General features: G+C 36.2%; 1 protein-coding gene across 3 annotated transcripts in view; it reads right to left on the bottom strand.

Annotated features, from left to right (window-relative positions):
• Positions 1-17,886, bottom strand: part of ITGB4 (integrin subunit beta 4) — a 53,907-nt gene that overhangs the window by 13,235 nt on the left and 22,786 nt on the right. For all 3 annotated transcript variants that reach the window (XM_072403894.1, XM_072403896.1, XM_072403895.1), the window contains 24 exons: positions 17,003-17,174; positions 15,699-15,962; positions 15,012-15,101; positions 14,165-14,287; positions 13,839-14,006; positions 13,405-13,481; positions 12,594-12,805; positions 11,754-11,857; positions 10,710-10,805; positions 9,303-9,432; positions 9,053-9,175; positions 8,631-8,737; positions 8,329-8,362; positions 7,845-8,030; positions 6,875-6,978; positions 5,767-5,825; positions 5,659-5,682; positions 5,188-5,336; positions 4,767-4,946; positions 3,591-3,739; positions 2,349-2,556; positions 1,234-1,382; positions 299-479; positions 43-180 (listed from right to left, as the gene is read on the bottom strand). In XM_072403894.1, the coding sequence (XP_072259995.1) occupies positions 43-180; positions 299-479; positions 1,234-1,382; positions 2,349-2,556; positions 3,591-3,739; positions 4,767-4,946; positions 5,188-5,336; positions 5,659-5,682; positions 5,767-5,825; positions 6,875-6,978; positions 7,845-8,030; positions 8,329-8,362; positions 8,631-8,737; positions 9,053-9,175; positions 9,303-9,432; positions 10,710-10,805; positions 11,754-11,857; positions 12,594-12,805; positions 13,405-13,481; positions 13,839-14,006; positions 14,165-14,287; positions 15,012-15,101; positions 15,699-15,962; positions 17,003-17,174 (3,227 nt within the window). The remainder of the gene's footprint in view (positions 1-42; positions 181-298; positions 480-1,233; positions 1,383-2,348; positions 2,557-3,590; positions 3,740-4,766; positions 4,947-5,187; positions 5,337-5,658; positions 5,683-5,766; positions 5,826-6,874; positions 6,979-7,844; positions 8,031-8,328; positions 8,363-8,630; positions 8,738-9,052; positions 9,176-9,302; positions 9,433-10,709; positions 10,806-11,753; positions 11,858-12,593; positions 12,806-13,404; positions 13,482-13,838; positions 14,007-14,164; positions 14,288-15,011; positions 15,102-15,698; positions 15,963-17,002; positions 17,175-17,886) is intronic.

Below are 17,886 nucleotides of genomic sequence, written 5' to 3'. Positions count from 1 at the left end.
AAATATAGACAATGAGTAGGTGAATAGGTAAAAGAAACTCACGGTTATCCTCATTAACCATGCAGTAGTTAACTTCATATGCCGTAATATTGCCATTGGTCTCTGCAGGCTCTGCCCAACTAAGCTGTGTCACAGTGCTGGAAATGACATTGAAAGCAAGCCGGCCTGGTTCACTTGGAACTGTGGACGAAAAAGTTGATGGAAGAATTAGCTAATTCACATATAGTTTTCATTACAATATCTCATAAAGTAGCACACCCTTATTTATTAAATAATAAAAAACAGTAATAAAGCTTACCATCCTCAAGGGTCTGGCATGTCACCACATCTGAATAAGGCCCTTCCTCCTGTGTATTGTAGGCACACACTCGCATCTCATAGTCACAGTATGGGTACAGATTGACTAGTTCAGCTGTAGGTACCTTAGTGTCTATAACAGTAGCATCTGACTCAGAGTCTCCTTGAATCCAGTAGCGCACCTATAGAAAGATCAACAAAAACTTTTAGGAATACCTATAGCCAAAGCTTGTTTAAATTTAACTTAGATTTGGAAAAAACCCGTTTTCAATGGGCAGACCACTTTTTTCAGAGACACAACAGAAAACTAGTGGAGATCTCTCTTTGCTATCCTGCCTCACTGTTCAGCCATAAAAGAAGACTGAAAGAAGGGGAACTGGGGCAATCGACAAGTGCCATCACATCAGGGGAATGAAAGTAACTTGTATGTTGCTCAGAAGTACCTGGTCTTTTCACTTTAGGACCTTTCATGACCTGTTATATAGTAGTGTTGTCTTGCCCCTGAGCCACATAGCTGCCAATGCCCAATATTTACTACAGAGAGTAAAGCTCTACCCCAGATGGACTACCAAGAGGCAGACTCAGACATTAAAAGACTGAAACTGAAGACTGGGCTGGGGAGGGGGTTTGTACTGAGAGTAATCATGCCTTTGACTGTAGCCACTTGCCTTGATACCTTTTGCATGCCACATTGTTAGCTTCCAATTTTTTTACTTGCTTTAACCCTGAAGGCAAGTATATGCTTCATAGTTTGTTCTGCATAAGTAGACACAAGCTTCATAATATAGGCTTGATAACAGCAGAAAAGATACACAATAGAAACAGCTGTGCCTTGCATTGAATATGGAAGCTGTAATTTACACAAGTCATTTTCAATATAGCATTGCATAAGTAAGATTCTCATAAGGACCCAAAAAGGATGACAGAGGTGCTTACTTTGTACCCAGATGGTTTTCCAGATGGGGGTATCCAGTTAAGTCGGATTTTCCTTGCACTGATCGCCTGGGCATTAAGGTTGATTGGGGCACCCATCTTGCCACGTGGAGACTGTACAGACTGCACAGGCATTACCTTCTCTACAATGTCTGTTGGTAAAATTGAAGGTCAAAGGGATTTTAGCTTACATTTGTAAAGAAGCTATTTGCACGATATTTATTTACATTTGTAATGCTATTTGCACAAGGCCCATTTTGGTCCATTTGCTTACAATGTAACTCATCTAAAAAAAAACAATAGGAAATATACAGTATATCAGGGCTCTCAAAGAATCGGTTATAGGAGCTGGGTTACATCAAAACTGTTAGTAATCATTGACAGAGATTTGGAGTGCTCCAAATGTTTGTAACTGATCTGTGCTTCCTAACAGAAAAATTAATTCTTCATTTACCCTTTAATATGTGCAGATGAATGGACTCTACTCTGGGTTTATGATGAAGCAGCCTACAGACCCATCCTAGTTATTGATCTGCCTATCCATGATTAATCTAGCTTAATCTACATAAATTTAAATGTTGCTATATATTAATATATATTTATATATTTAAAATATGTTAGCAAAACATTCACATTCAACATTTATATTGTAAATTCAATCACAATTTCAGAATAACCTCCTAAAATAACTCCTTAATCTTACTCCTAAACTATGCCCATTTATCTCTAAACCTGTGCCTAAGGCCTTTACCACCTATAGTAAAAACCTAGTAGGTTTTTATCATAGGAGAAATTCCGAGATTTTGATCCTCCTAAAAATACTAGATGCCATGCTGTTGCTATTACCTTCTAACTTTAGTACTGTAAGAAGTATACTGATTTGGTTACATGGAAAAGGGTTGGAACTCTTCATCTTCATTTTCATTTCATGCCAGAGACTCAAAATATTGAAAACAAAGGCCCAGCATGACAGCCAAACAACTAATATATTAGCCTTTTTGTCAAGTGATGCAATCACAAAGAATATTGCGGTATAACAAAGAATATTATAGTATTAATCCAAATACTAGAACTGGTATTTGTGTAGTAAAATGTGCCATGCCAAAGCAACATCTTACCTGCACTGTCGTCAATTGTAATGGTGCACTGGGGGTATTTGCCAATCTTGGCACCATACTTAGGATTGCTAAGCTCCAGAAGAAATTGCTTGACCTGGCGATTTCCCAACAAAGTGTCTACCTCTGACCGCCCAAGTAAAGGAACTGTGATCTCTGAAATTGTGTCATCACCTTGGTATATGAGGTCACCCTCGGAAAATGCATAATCCTGAATCAGAGAAAAGGAAAAAGACATCGACAGATTAATATAAATTTGCCAATCCAGTATAGTTCAGTATACAATTTACATTCTACCAGTCTTCTACCAGGTATAGAGATTTTATAGGTTGCTTAGTTTAAATATGAATATATTTTTGCTGGATGGGCATTGGGGTTTTTTATGTTAATTTTAAAAAACAACTTAAACTTGTAAGTTTACTGATCATCGATTATAGGACCATACTGTATATTACCAATATTATTAATGGCAGATTGGCATTGTTCTGGGTCTTTTGTTGATAATATTTTCTTTTACATGTTTCTTTAACACGTTATCGCCCAAGTAAATTCCAAAAAAAAGCCCCCGAAACAAAATATACTTAACCTTTCACCCCCCTGTCCCCCCTGTCACTCCTGTAAATGTGTGATGAATGTATGGTAGGCACAAGCAGATGAAAGGAAATGAATAACCAATGCAATTACCAAAGTAATTACTGCATGGCAAGCATATGGTAATATATCTCAAACACACTAGACCTAACAGATCCAGCAGAGCATAATTTCTATCTGGAACCTAAACTGTTTCTTAGTATTGTGCTGCAGTTAATTCATGTATTTTCCTTCTTTTTTACAGCAGTACCATGACACTGGGGTTGTACTTTCATGAAAAATGTGACACCCTATGTAGACTTTTGTGAATACAGCTAAGTATCCTAATCCACACATAATAATTGCAAATAGAAAAAAAAACAGAACAATAACAATCTTGCCAGTGCCATTAGAGTCAGGAAGATCTTTTTTCCAGCTTAAGCAAACTGGGTCCAATTTTACAAATGCCAATTTAATTTCAAAATTGTGGCTCAATGAAATTTTTTAAAGATTAAATAATCTACTTTTAGGTTGAATTTAATGACCATTAGTCTTTTCCTAATCTATATATGGATACTGTAGGTTCTTGTCAACTATTTACCCATATAGAATATAAAGCATGTAACCACTCAATATTTTCAACTCAAATAGATTTGAATTAACGATCAGCCTTACCTTGCCCTCCCGAGCTGTTAGATCCTGTGAGCGGAAGGTAACCTGTGATTTGCCAGTTTGCAGAATTTCACGAGAAACAGGAACACGTGCTAATTGTTCATGGCGGCTGTAGGTGTATGCTGGCTTCACAAAGCTCACAATGCTTTTAGCTATAATATAAAGAGAAGTTTAAGAAGATACTGTGCATAAATAAGTAAAACTTTATCTCTAGGTCAAGGTCACAAAGTACATGCTCTGGTCACAGTTTATTTTTTATCTATTATCAATATAGCATTGCTTACTTGAGTTACAGTTATAAAATTTGGTTCATATGATAAAGACCTTTAAAAAAAGGGAAATCCTATGTTTATTTGAATATAATTAGGCTATATTGGAAATAAAAAATGTGCCGTGTGCTGTGACACTTGACAAAAAGCAAAACACTATAAAAATGGCTTAAGCAAATGTACACTAAGAATACATATTAAATAGATGTAGGTAGAAAAAGGCAGCAGACATCTAATGACTGATCAGCAGTACATTAAAGTGCTAGTAAAGGTTCCTAAAATAAGGAAGCTATTATGATTTCCCCATTTATAAAAGTGGTTGTCAGCTGGCATGATCCTCACTTATGAATTATTTATACTTTATTCATGCACTGGCAGTCCTACTATTTATCAGCAGTAGTATTAGTGACAGCCATATTTATAAAGTGACAATCAGACCTAATTCACAAACTTTATAGGAGATCAGTGATGCTTTTTTCAAACCCCCTGATCATCGCTTTTGGCACAATTACCACTTAGCTTATAAAGACACAATGAAAGTGAATAGGTAATATATGCCACTTCCAAACATTGTGATCAGGTAAGGAAAGTTTCTCATTACCAACTTAGAGGTACCTAGGTTACAGGCATACAGTCCCGATAGAAGCCTTATCCCATTTTTATTTACTTTTATTACAAGAAGTTGGTAATCTAAATGTCAGTTGTTCAGCTGTCACTGGAACAGGTGTTTCCACTGGAAATTTATGCCTCCGATGTATTGCTGATCTGGAAACAATTGTTATATGTTGGATTTCCTATCATTTCCTGTCCCGCTGATAATGGCTAGCAGGACAAATTAGGCGGGTAAATCTCCCCAGGGATGAAGACAATAAAATTTCATGTTAAGCCCTGCCAAGGTCATTGCTCTTACCTTGCTCCTTGATAATTGTAATGTTCACTTTTTTCCTTCCCAGGCGGGCAATTCCTGTAGGTACCTCCAGGGCTTCCACTAATAACTGCTTCTCATCATCATCTTCTGGTCTTATGAAAAGAGGCACACGAACATCCACAAGTTCCACTCCTTCCTGAAATTCCACCAGCCCATGGGCATCTATAACAAATGCAGACTGGTCAGATCAGTTCAAATGTAAATACTCTGAGATAATAAAGCTCTGCTTTGCACAATCACTTTAATAGTGTCCCACCACTCCAAATCACTGCTAATATTCTTTACTACCAGCAGTTAAATAGAGCATCAGGGGGATCAAAGAATGGGTAAAATAAAGTTGTGGCTTTTCCCCCGCACATTTTTCCTTTAGTTTATACTGGTATTAGAGAAATGTAGCACTTACCTCTGTCAGATATGACTGTGTAATACCCAGGGGTGACTTTTAAGTCTTGGAAAGCCTCTTGTGTGACATGTTTCTCAGTGACCTTTACAATTTCTGGCTCAGCTTCCCTTGGAGCCATCAATACAGTTTCTGCAATTGTGTGATCTTGTCTATAAAAGAATGAATAACAAGTATTTTATGACTATGACATTATTTAGGCTCAGATACACATATCTAAATACATATCATTACTATAAAACCTTGACACATTCTGAAAGATCCCATTCAACAGATTCAGGACTTTAATTTGTTTACATGGCAATAGTTAGCAAAAGTGTATTGTCTGTGGCATATAAATGCTGTTACTGGAAATTGGGTTTAGGGAATGAAAAAAGAAGAATGAAGAAGAGGTAGGGAGAGGGCTACATAGTAGACATGATGATAGAAGCCTAGACAGAGCACACATATACAAATCAAAGACAACACCCTTACCTTTTGCCTGCATTGGATTGTAATCTGGAAGAAATAAAAAGAAAACAAACTGTAATTTCATGTTCTGTGAGAGATAAATAAATACTCTCCATAATAATTTAGACTTACCGGAAGTTTGTTTGCTTCACCTTGTGTGTTCCAGGTATCACTTTATAAACATCATTCAGCTGTGGAAATAAAAGGTGAAAGTTTAACAAACCCTTATTAAACAGCTAATATTAGGTGAATGTGAAATGTTATTGTCTACCTTTGCTATGGCCAATATCATACGTAAAGCAGACACCATAGATTATTGTCAAACTAAGTGCAATTATACAAAGAAGAAAATAGGTACTACATATCCTGAAAATAATACCAAGCAACTGAGCATTATATTTATCAACCACCATCAGTTTACTAAAATGTATTCCTATCCAAACCTCCTTATAGCTTTAAATAGATTCAGAAAATTGTTGCTGTCTCTTTCTATTTGCCCTAGGGATCATTATCATAGAATATTAGTAGGGTGGCACGGTGGCTCAGTGGTTAGCACTCTGGCTAACCCAGGTTTGAATCCTGGCCAGGGCACTATCTGCATAGAGTTTGTGTATTCTCCCTGTGTTTGCATGGGTTTCCTCCCACATTCCAAAAACTGACCTTAGACTGTTGTAATAACATATGCCTATGGTAGCGACATTAGATTGTGAGCTCCTTTGAGGGACAGTTAGTGACATGATTATGGACTTTGTACAGCTCTGCATAATTTGTCTGCACTATATAAATTCTGTATAATAATAATAATAATAATAATAATAATATACATAGAAAGGGGAGATTACAGGTAATTCTCCCCCAAGAGACACAAACAGCAACAAAATTCTATACTGTACACTTTAACTGATGTGTATTTAAAGTATCGCTTCTTGAAATAGATAAAGCTTGTATGTAATCATATAGTGTCAAGAAATAAACCTTATATTATCTTAGATGATAAAAATATACATTAGGAGACATATTGCCTAACAGGTTTTTTTAGAAGCTTTATTTAGGAAGGGAAATTGGAGGCAAAAATTTGTTTGCGGTTTTATAGGGAGGTTCTTTTTGTCCTCAAATGTTGATGATATGCTGTCTAAAATAAATAATTTTTAAGGCTATACACCATGAATGGCTACTAGAAATTTAAAAGAAGTCATCACAGGGTGTGATGGAGAGGTGCCATCCCACTATAAAGACTTACCGTTTCCTCAACTTCCCGACGGAGTTGCTCACATTCCCGTGTCTGAGGCTTAGACAGGTTCTCAGTGAAAAGACGAGCCAACCTCAATGAGACCCCATATGGGACTACAAAAAAAATAGTTTATATATTTTAGCTACCATATACCAAGTATTAATCATCGGCAGAGCGATGCAGTTAGTCACTTTATCATGAGTTGTGAAGTGCTGCATCATCCAGTTGATTGACCAAAACACTATACAAATCATGCCAGAGGTTCAGCTCCATTGTCAAATATACTTGTCTGCTTAATGTTGACCTTGCTATAGATATATTTGTTCATGCAAACTAATGTGAAAGTGGAAGATGTAACACCTATAGGTATGTATTACTACTGATTTCACTCTACTCCCTTTGACATTTATTTGCATTTGTCTCCAGAAAGATGAAAACATTTCTTGAGTGAGTGTCTGGTTTAGAGAAGACAGATACAGTATATCAACCCTGGTACCTATGCAGTGCTTGGATGTGTTCACAAATGTCTGATAGCCATCCGCTGCAACCTCTCACTTTGTGACTTCCAACAAATGTACAATGCTGTAGTCTAATCACTTGGGAAGAAGAGACTCAGGAAGTGCTGCAGCAGACTGATGACATCATTTTGGCCTAGGTAAAGATGGCTTTTCAAACGATAATTGTACTTTTTACAGATTTATTCTTTAATTGACCCACTTACCTAGCACGTCTCATATAGTCCTATACTCATTAAATAATAGGGTTGCTATAGACAATGATACTGTATATGTCAAACATGTATATACATAGATTTGAAAAATTACTAAACAATCTATTTTAAAGTATTAAAAAAGTTGTTATAGTTCAAGGTAAATATTTTAGACACCCATAAATCAAGACATTCATGTACAAAACACATTTTCTGTTTTCTCTCTATTGTATTTACTAATATACAGTCACCCCTCTCCTGTTCACATACCCAGCTCTTTTGGGTTCAAGGCATCTGGTGATGGAGGTGGGCGATGTACATTATTGTTAATCTTCCATCTTACAGTGTCTCCACCTTTTAGACTTCCAGTTCTTACAAGTGGAGTGTTCAGATAATCAGATGCCATAAGGCTTTGCCGTAACATATAATGGTCTTCCTTAAATCCCACAGTGCGTCCTACAAAAAGGAATAGACTAATGGAGTTAACAGGTTAGAAAATGACAGATTACAATTAATTGATTGAATTAAAGCTGTACTGAAGCAGACAGCCAACTACACAGTTAAAAAAAAAGATCTATAGGAACTACCATAATTCATCTGCCAAAAGGTTTGTAATCTGGCCACCCAAGCCGCAGCAGCACAGTTTAGTCGCACCTTTGCTCACGCTACTCTTTCCCACAGCAAATATCAAATGTCCTTACTATTTACATGAAATAGAGGAAATATACAATAATCTACCCAGTTTATTTCTTACCTTGTCCACAGCAGGGCAGCAGAGCCAGACAAGCCTGCAATAAAAAGACACAGTTTATCTCTGAACCCAGTGAGTGCTCATCATCATCTTTCCTCCTACCTGTAACTTGGCACTTGTTATCAGCTGCATTATACTTTCACTAGTCCATATACATGGAAATATTACGTGTTCTTTGATATGTTTTGAAACTGTTACAACTTCATTGTGTCTTGCAATTACACTTTTATATTTATTCTGCACACCTTCTGTCATCTATTATGTAAGAAGTAGGTTCTATCCAATTGATTGTATTACTTTCTTACCCTGCAGCAGGCACAGTATTTCCAGCACAAAAGAAGTAACAGGCCAAGAAGCAGCATCAAGAAAATGAGTAGAGGGATAAGCCACAAGAAGGCACCAGGTGGGCATTCTGCAGAAGTAAAGAAATATATGTTTTTTAACATGAAATAAATACATAAATAGATTAAAAAATGCTATATAAAATATAAGGAATGAGAGAGATCTCTATTAAATAGATAGATAGATAGATAGATAGATAGATAGATAGATAGATAGATAGATAGATAGATAGAATATAAATAAAAGAGGAAGTAAGAGAGAGCTTAGTGTAGGAAATAAATAAATAGGTAGACAGTCAGGAAGAAAGACAGAAAAAGAGAATATAAAATATAAAGAAAGCTATATATTGAGGTAGAGAATAATGGAGAAGGATCATCTTTCTAACCTTTTTTCTTTTGTACCAGCACAGTGTAATTTGCTAACACAGAACCCACACCCTCTACTGTGTAATGATAGGTACAATCATCCTCCTCATCACGGAAAGTGCATTTTTCAGTTCTTTCATCAACTACCAAGAAAAAAACCAGAAAATATTAGGAGCCATGAAAACCACATGTAAGATTTACATCACCAGGTAATCATAATTTTTTTACGATAGTTGTCTTTTTCCTAACAGTGAATTTATTAACACTTACTTTTGGTGAGCTCATCCACCATCTTTATTTGGATTTCACAGTTTTCACATTTTTTGCCTTTTTTGTCCCCAGTGCCCCAGGCCTGGCATTGCACGCATGTTCTGACATCTTCACAGGCCCCCAGGAGGCGCTGTTCACAAAGAGAGTAAAACATATACCAGTCACATCAACATTGCTAACGTAAATTTTTAGTTTACTTTTTAGATTTTTGTTAAATCAACACAGAAAATGGGTCTTTGAGAATGGGTTCAAAACTTTCCATCTCAGTTTTTATCAAATGTGTATGTACTTCTAATTCTTATTTTCATTCTCTTTAATGAGCACTTACGTGCACATTTTCATGATTTGCGTGCATGAGGTTGGTAGGAAAAGGGCTGGTTGGCATACAATGCCAATGTAGTCAGCAGGGCCTATAACATTCCATACTAAAAAACTTATCTTTGTTATCCTGGTCTATATGCACAGGTGTAAGCCTGATTATCATTGGTACAATTGTGGTACATTGTGGACATGCATTGATGATTATTGCAACGGACACATTAAATTGTAAAGGTGTTAACAAGAGCATCATTTTGTATGGGAAAAGTAAATGCTTCAAGTAGGGTAAAAACTGAGGATTAGTTGAGGTTATTGAGTAGTTTTCTAGTGTTTTTTGTCACTACTGATACAGACAATTTATACACAACATTAGTGTGATTCTGTGTGGTCTGGTACGGTAGGAGGTCCATATGGGTGAAGGGGGTAGGTCACCTGCATTGGGTGATGATAGACCACAATATGCCTTTCAAACCCATTTTGGATTTTATTACTATCTCTATCTTTTCATTGGAGAAATTTAACCTGCTCTATTCGTCCCGTTGGCTATTGTCACCAAAAAACAAGGGGTATTACATTTAACATTTTTTAGTTATCTTCAGAACAGGAACAGAGTGAAAATCTTCCAATGTGGGCTCTTGTTCTGAGGGCAGTTGAGAATGAAATACCCTTTACTTTGTTCCATTTTCACAACAGGATATAAAAGAGAAATCTTCCTAATGGGCCACAGGCAGCAAAAGTGTAACCCTACGCAATGCATAAGTGAAGAAGAAAAATGTTTAGATATACATTCACTTTAAGGGGGATAATCAATGACGTAGAATGTCCAGCTATTTTACTACCAGATTTCAAATTATGTTTGTATATCTAGCTACAGTTTTTTTGCAGTGTTTGCCACTCTCGATTCTTGGTAGATTTTTCTGTATAAAACCGGCATTTACTTTTGCTTAGTTAGTTAAAGCTCTCTATGCCACGTCTAATAACAATCCAAAAATATGTACATGGTCTGAATCTGGGTAATATTAAGTCTATAAAATAAAACGCAGTGTTGTCATTAATGTAGAACAATATTACATATAAAAGCAGACATACCAGTGAGCTGCTAAATTCACAAACGTAATCGGTAAATTGGATATCGTCACATATGCAGCGACCACATTCACACCTGCCTCGGTTATTACACAGGCCCTGTAAAGGTAAAATAGTAATCAGAATACTTGCAGCTTTATTCTGGTTTATTCTATGCAGCAAAAGAATAATCAACAGTATTGCCTGGAGTTTCCCTGCAGCTGATCTTTCCCCATTACTGACCTTCCATGCTTTGTTCTGCTTCTTAGTAGAGGCTGGGCATTGCTTCTTAATGTCCAAACCTCCAGTAGGTAGAACAATTAGCAAAATGATAGTGACATCACTAAATCCGACTTCAAATCTCCTGAGACTACAGTCAAGCCAGCAGAGATCTTATGCTGCAGATATGCATGTACAGCTATGAGACTGTATACACAGTAGTATCTATGCAGTCACATACCAGAAAGTGAACTGTTATTTAGTAGGAAGTCCAGAAAAAAATGTAAATGTTTCATGTTCTGCCTAGGCACAATGGACATTTCCATTAACAGAAATGTCTTCACTCTTTTGCAGTAAGAATAAGGGTTGTGGAGGTCTTGATGAAGACCCCTATTCCAGAGGCCCTGTAGAGTATCTCCTCATGACCACTGCCTGGCCACTCACTGTCATGGATTGTAATGTGGAAGAGATCTTCCACTGGCTTCATTGTTCTGGCTCAACAGTGAACACCCAGTAAAGTTACACTCATGGGTGAAATGCAGGAGTGCACTCTGATGCAAAGGGGTAGTCTGATTATAATTATATAATGTTATCTTTTTTTCTGTAAACTACTATTACTTTCCACATGTAATAAAAATGATGACGTTTGAAACCGGTCTTGATGACAACTATGGTTCCCTCCATATACACTGGATAACAGAGCATATCTACCCAGGGACGTAAAAGAAAACTTATGCACTTACTTTATCTAAGCTTTTAATTTATCATTTCTTTGTTTTTAAGTTTTTATTAGCTTTAGGGAACTTCTGCTATATTGGAAGGAATGTTAAGATTGCTAACAATACATACCCCATTCCTGTCCAAGCAGGTCTCATTACTGACTGGGCAATCACATGCAGGTCCTTCCCATCCAGGCTGACAGACACAGGCTCCCATATAGCAATTTCCTCTTGCTAAAAAGAAAAACATGTATTTAGAAAATAAAATAGGATTATCAAGTTCCATACCATTTAACTTTTTTGACTATTTAATGGCAATTTTTCAAAATATCAGCATTTAGCAATCCAAGATTTGTATTGGGTTTGTCAAAATATTTTTTTGAAGGTGTTATACTGGGGAAGGCTTAGAACCCTTGTTGGGGTTTTACTGCTGCTCTAATTTTCCTTTACTCTCTGCCCTGGTGACAATGATTTAACAAAACAGATGAGGTTAGGGTAACTATTTAAAAGTAACAGAAGCACAAATAAAGCATTTATTTTAAGGGCAGGCTGAAAGCTCAATTAGTTTTTTTATTGCTATCTGTGTCTTAGTTGCTGAGTGATTCTGAGTGATACAGGACCATTAGTTTATATATTGCGATAGAGTTACTCACTTTATCATGATTAGTGGAGTGCTGCATCACCATAACCCTTTCCGTTTGAATGAACCCCAATGCTTAAAATTGATAGCAATTCCTTTTTGCCTTACTGCAATGTAAATTATATTAGTGTGTTTAGGTGCCATTTAAAATGAATGCATTGCACTACTGTTCTTTTTGCATGTTGCTGTAACAGTGCATTTTACTGCAACACACTGGTGTTAGCAGGCTCCCAAAGCCAACGAAAGCCCACTGGGATTTAGAGAAAACACATAACAATATAATATAACATCTGTTCAATAATCTTCATGGCTGATGGCAATTTAACTTACCATTGCACATAAAGCCGCTTACACGTGGACACATGGCAGTGTTGTACTGACAATACTGCCCTTCATACCGACGGTCTGGGGAATCTGCAAAGCACTGGCAAACTCCACATAGACACTCCCCTTGTCCTGAACAGATTTGATTGCTTCCAGGAGCTATACATGACTGACTGTCTATGACTTGGCTGGATGAACAATTGCAGAAGTCTCCTCTCCTATAAAACAAATTGACATAGCATTTTTGTATTGTGGAATCACCAATCTTTGACAAATATAAAGAACCATGAACCAACAAAACTAAATTAGCTTTCAAATCTTCATTATTTTTTGCCACCAATGTAGGTACCTTTGGTTCAACCTCTTGCAATCTCCTGTGCAGTAGCACCCATAGTAGGAGAGAGTGGGACAAGGCTGAAAGCCAATTAATGGTGTTACATGCAAATGTGGTGAAAATGATGATATCGGAGAACAGTGTGAGCACAATGATGACAATGTCCTGTCAGCAGACATTGGGATGAGAAAACACCACTGCTATAAAAAAAAAAATGGTGTCAGCCACCTTACTATTCTGTCTGGCAAAGCTGCCTATATTTCAAAAATAGATGGACAGAAAAACAAATCCTTTGGCAAGAAAATCTTGTATATGTATTTCAACCCTATCTGCCCGGCTGTTAATATATTATATTGAGAGCACAGAAAATGAGTCCAGAAAAACCTAAATCTCTGGGCATTACAGGAGACAATAAAGTAATCCCTGGTCATATATATTCGGTTTGTAAATTTGCTTTGCAAACCCTTTAACAAAAAGCCTTACCAGTTATCCTTGCACTCACAACGCCCACATACAAAGTGCCCATTCCCATTGCATCTAGGAGAATTCATTTCTTTTTGCTATGGATGGAAAAGAAAAGACAAGAAGATTGATGAGTTTCACAGAACACAAAACACTGAAGATATAATACAGAAGGCCCTAATAGGAGTTTTTTGGTGATTTAAATGTTTCATAATGGTTCAGAGCCACATCTTGCACCAATCATGTATCATTGCACTCCACATATATCCGTGACCAAGTAAAACCTTTCATACCAGTAACAAAATTGTGTTAACTTTACTGCATGTTTTTTGGATAGAAATGATATCTGAAACAGTTAATGGAGTGGATTATGAAGTTTCCTTCATTCTTCATGGATGGGAAAAAACAAGCTTTACTTCATAGTGTCTGATGATTTTTTTTTTGTATCTACTTACCTGTTCACATGGGCAGACATCACATATGATGGAAGCATCAATCTGCAGGCCATTTGTAAATGTGGATGGTCTGAGGGTCAAAGTGCCTTCTTGGTCCTGTTTTGGAAGATTACAGACCTCCTGCCCGCCAACTTTTTCTAGAGCCTTCACATTAACTTTGAATGTCCCCTGTAAGTAATGAAAGGTTTGATTAGCATTGTAAAAAATATTTTTTAAAGGAATAATAAACAAAGTAATCAAAAGTTTATACAATAATAGAATGTTTAAAATACTGTATAGGCATATTTGTCATTGTAGGGGGAATTGGATAATCCAATGACACTTACCACTTCACCACGAGTCACCTGGAAGGACCCTGCTTCTGTTAGTTTGGATGATTCTGATGAGACAGATATATTCAGGGCACGTGGGGTGTTATGATCTCTGATGTGCATTCGAGTTCGGATTCGCTACAAAAAAGCATAGTTTGTAGGAAAAGATTTTAACCTATTTTAAAAAGTACTTGAAAAAAATTACAACAAAACAGAAGAGTGCCATGTAACATGACTTTTCAAGTGATAATATAGTTAGTACTTCTATGATTATGGTAAGAGTGTGTTTAATTACAAGTCTGTATAAATGTATGTGGGGACTCTTGGGTTTACAACAGTCCTTCTCTTTACTACATGGTTAAGTGGTGTTTAAGGGAAGGAACCAGAGAAAAAAAATCCTCCAATGAGGAGAACATAGGTTGAACCTGTGGAGAGAAAATACTGTGGTAGTAGGGGGAAAGGGCTCATCAGTTTTCTTTTAATCCTTCATTCAAAGTGAAAAATAATATTTGCAGAATTGCTTTCCCAATTCTGAGCTTTCTGAGAGTACTGCTGGGTCAGCTGAAGGTTCAGTGCAGTTAGTAGAATTGCAAGTGAAGTAACTTCACCTGGTCTGATATTGCTATAGGAATGGAATAGTGAGAAAAGTAGGCTTCCCGGTTCCCAATGTAGGGCCCCTTATGAAAAATACCAAATGTATGGCTATGTCTGACTCCAGTATGTTTTTAGTCACACTGTCAGTATATGGCTTACTGTCTCAAAGCACTTACAGTTTACAACAGTAAACATTTTGTTAAAACCTATTTGTCTTTAATTTTACTAGGGGTTCAACAGGTACACCACCTGAGCAAGATCTACATACCTTGAAAGCCAAATCCAGGAGCTGTACTATATTAGATGAATCCTCCTGTAATTCCCCAATCTCAGACATGGGAAAATATTTACTTAATTCCTGTGTGAATAAGAAAAGCAAACAACCTTAAAAATACATTATATCATTATAATACACATTATTATAATGATAAAAACAACTTTATCCTAGTGAAACCTATTGACAGTAATACAATTTAAAATACTTTTTGTAGTGGTGAGAAAGTGGTTGGAGAAAACAATAAACATATTAACCTGTATAGATGGACAATTTAGTAAGGACTGAACTCAGAAAGTGAAGATTTCAATGTAAAGGGACATCTAAAAGTGTTATTCTGTGCTTAAGTAGTATCCTTAAAATGTACTTTTTGTCTTGAATGCCTTCAAAATAACACTTCCTGTTGTGGTATGGTGCTTAGGCTTATAGCCCCAATTACAGGTGCATTACATTACTGTTACATAAACCCTTACCCAGGGACATATTTCTGTATATAAATTAAAATGCACATATACAGTACCTGGCCCCTTCTTTCCCATTTAAAATTTGTATGGACTGGCTCTTAGGAAGGAGAGGCACATTCTGTTCTCATACCAGTATTTTTTTCAAGGTAGAAATCTTTTAAGAGAACCTGACACTTTTACCTGAATTACTTCAGCCCTTGACTTTATCCTGACTTACCACATAGTAGCTGTAGGAATGGTTGGTAACAGCAAAGATTGGGATGATATTATTTTTTGCAAGAAGTCGGACAAGAGTTGGAACAGATGGATAGTCCTGAACAGTATCATGCGTATAAAGGCCGGAACTATCCAGGTGGCAGAATTCATCATTTCTAGCCAAGATCCCATCCAGAACATTCATTCCATCGGCCTCATAATGAAATGCAGACTCCGTAGAAAAGACCAAGATATGGGTGCTGCCATCTCTCCAGCCAATTTCTTTCTGTAGAAAGATAAGCAATTGTAGAAAATACATTATTACACAGTCAAATATTCATGCTTGTATAGTTATATCATATATTGTGGTCTGTGCATTTACTATACTGACCTTGGACAAAACATTTGAAATGCGTTGGGTTTGATTTTTTAAAGAAACATGGGCTGGTCACTTGGCAAAGTGAATTTTTTTTTTCTATAATGGGTATTATTGTATCATAAACTCTACTGTTTTTAATCATCCAACTAAGCAAATAATCCAAAAAAATTTTTTTTTCTTGTACATAAATGAGTAGACTAAAATTAAATTAAAGAAGTGAATTAAATTAATTCCCTTGAAAGGTGATATTTTCATTTCTTTTCATGACAAAAATAGGAAATTACATTGTATGGTTATTTGGGGACAAAGTATATACTATACAAAGTTTTTAGGTAGGGTTTAGGACACGTGTGAGGTTTATTTTACTGTCTGTGTACCCATTACAGACTATTTGCCTTTATTTCAGAGACATAAAAGTAAGTAAAAAAAACACCCAAAGAGAAAGACAAATCCCACCTTTGCCACCAGCCACCAAAGCAAGAGATAACTGTGCTGAAAATGCTTACTTTGCACGTTGCATGCGTTTCTTTGGGCCTGATTTATTAAAGCTCTCCAAGGTGGGAGAGGATACACTTTTATCAGTAAAGCTGGGTGATCCAGCAAACCTGGAATGGATTTCTACAAAATCATTTGCTATTTGCTAGTAAATATTTGAATCCTGGACCAGATTCTTTCCAGGTTTGCTGGATCACCAAGTTTCACTGATGAAAGTGTATCCTCTCCCGTCTTGGAGAGCTTTATTAAATTAATTTCATTGTGTGCAATAGAACGTACAGCAAGTCTTTAGACTTTTACTTTTACTAGACTATTTAATAGACTTTTACTTTCTAGCCTTTTTTTCCCTGGCCCATTTGGGGTAGGGGCAGTATTCTTCCTCCTACTGATATTGATGCTGTGTTTTTAGGGGATACATGCCATTTGACAACTCCAGTGATAATAATACTTACTGTGCACACTGCAGTCTGTAAAATAGCATCAAAACCCCCCTCAGGAGCATCCAGATTTCCAGATATCCTCTCGTTCTTGAGCTTATTGCGAAAATCTCCAAGGTCATCAGTGAGACGGATGACATTCTTAAAGGAGAATGGAGGGGTGCTGTCTGGCCAGGGCTGTTTCAACCTAGGTGAGATGAAAGGTAGAATAAAAAAATGGATCTCACACCTTAACCAGGACACATTTTACATTTCTGCTCTGGACCTGTTTATTTGGTTATGCTATCCTTACATATAATTGTTTTACAAATATTGTTGTTTTTTTGTGATAATGTGAAAAAATACTAAATAATTTTGCTTTTTTTTTAAATCCATAGACAAGAAAAGTAACAAAACTAAAATAGAGTATTTTTCTAATCTGTCGTAATTTAAAAAAAATTGTTACTGTAATAAAAGCTATATATTTTATAATTTATAATACATTTTATAATATGTCCCATTTAAAAAAAACTATGATTGGTACAAAGAATTGCAGAGATATTTACAAATAAAATAAACGTTTTTATTTATTTTTATTTTTTGTATTATATTTTTACTTTGCACTGTTTGTTAATGCAAAATTGAAAAAAAAACAGATATAATGAATAAAAACTAAAGAAAGATTTAAATATCAATAGTTAAAAGGAGAAAAGAAAAACAATCATAATGAAAATAATAGCTATAAGGACAAAGGGAATTAGGTGTTGATTATGGTGTTTGACAACAGCAAAGGTAAAGGATAGTGTATTCTAACTACAACCTATAAACGTTGATTTATTTTTTGGGGGGCATTCACAACATACCCAGTGTCCATCCACAACTGGGTAAGGTCGTCTATAAAGTCATTAGAAAGAAATTAA

The sequence above is a fragment of the Pyxicephalus adspersus genome, chromosome 3, assembly GCF_032062135.1.
Source record: "Pyxicephalus adspersus chromosome 3, UCB_Pads_2.0, whole genome shotgun sequence".
In the NCBI taxonomy this organism is placed as follows: domain Eukaryota; kingdom Metazoa; phylum Chordata; class Amphibia; order Anura; family Pyxicephalidae; genus Pyxicephalus; species Pyxicephalus adspersus.
This window is presented reverse-complemented; position numbering and strand designations above follow the sequence as displayed.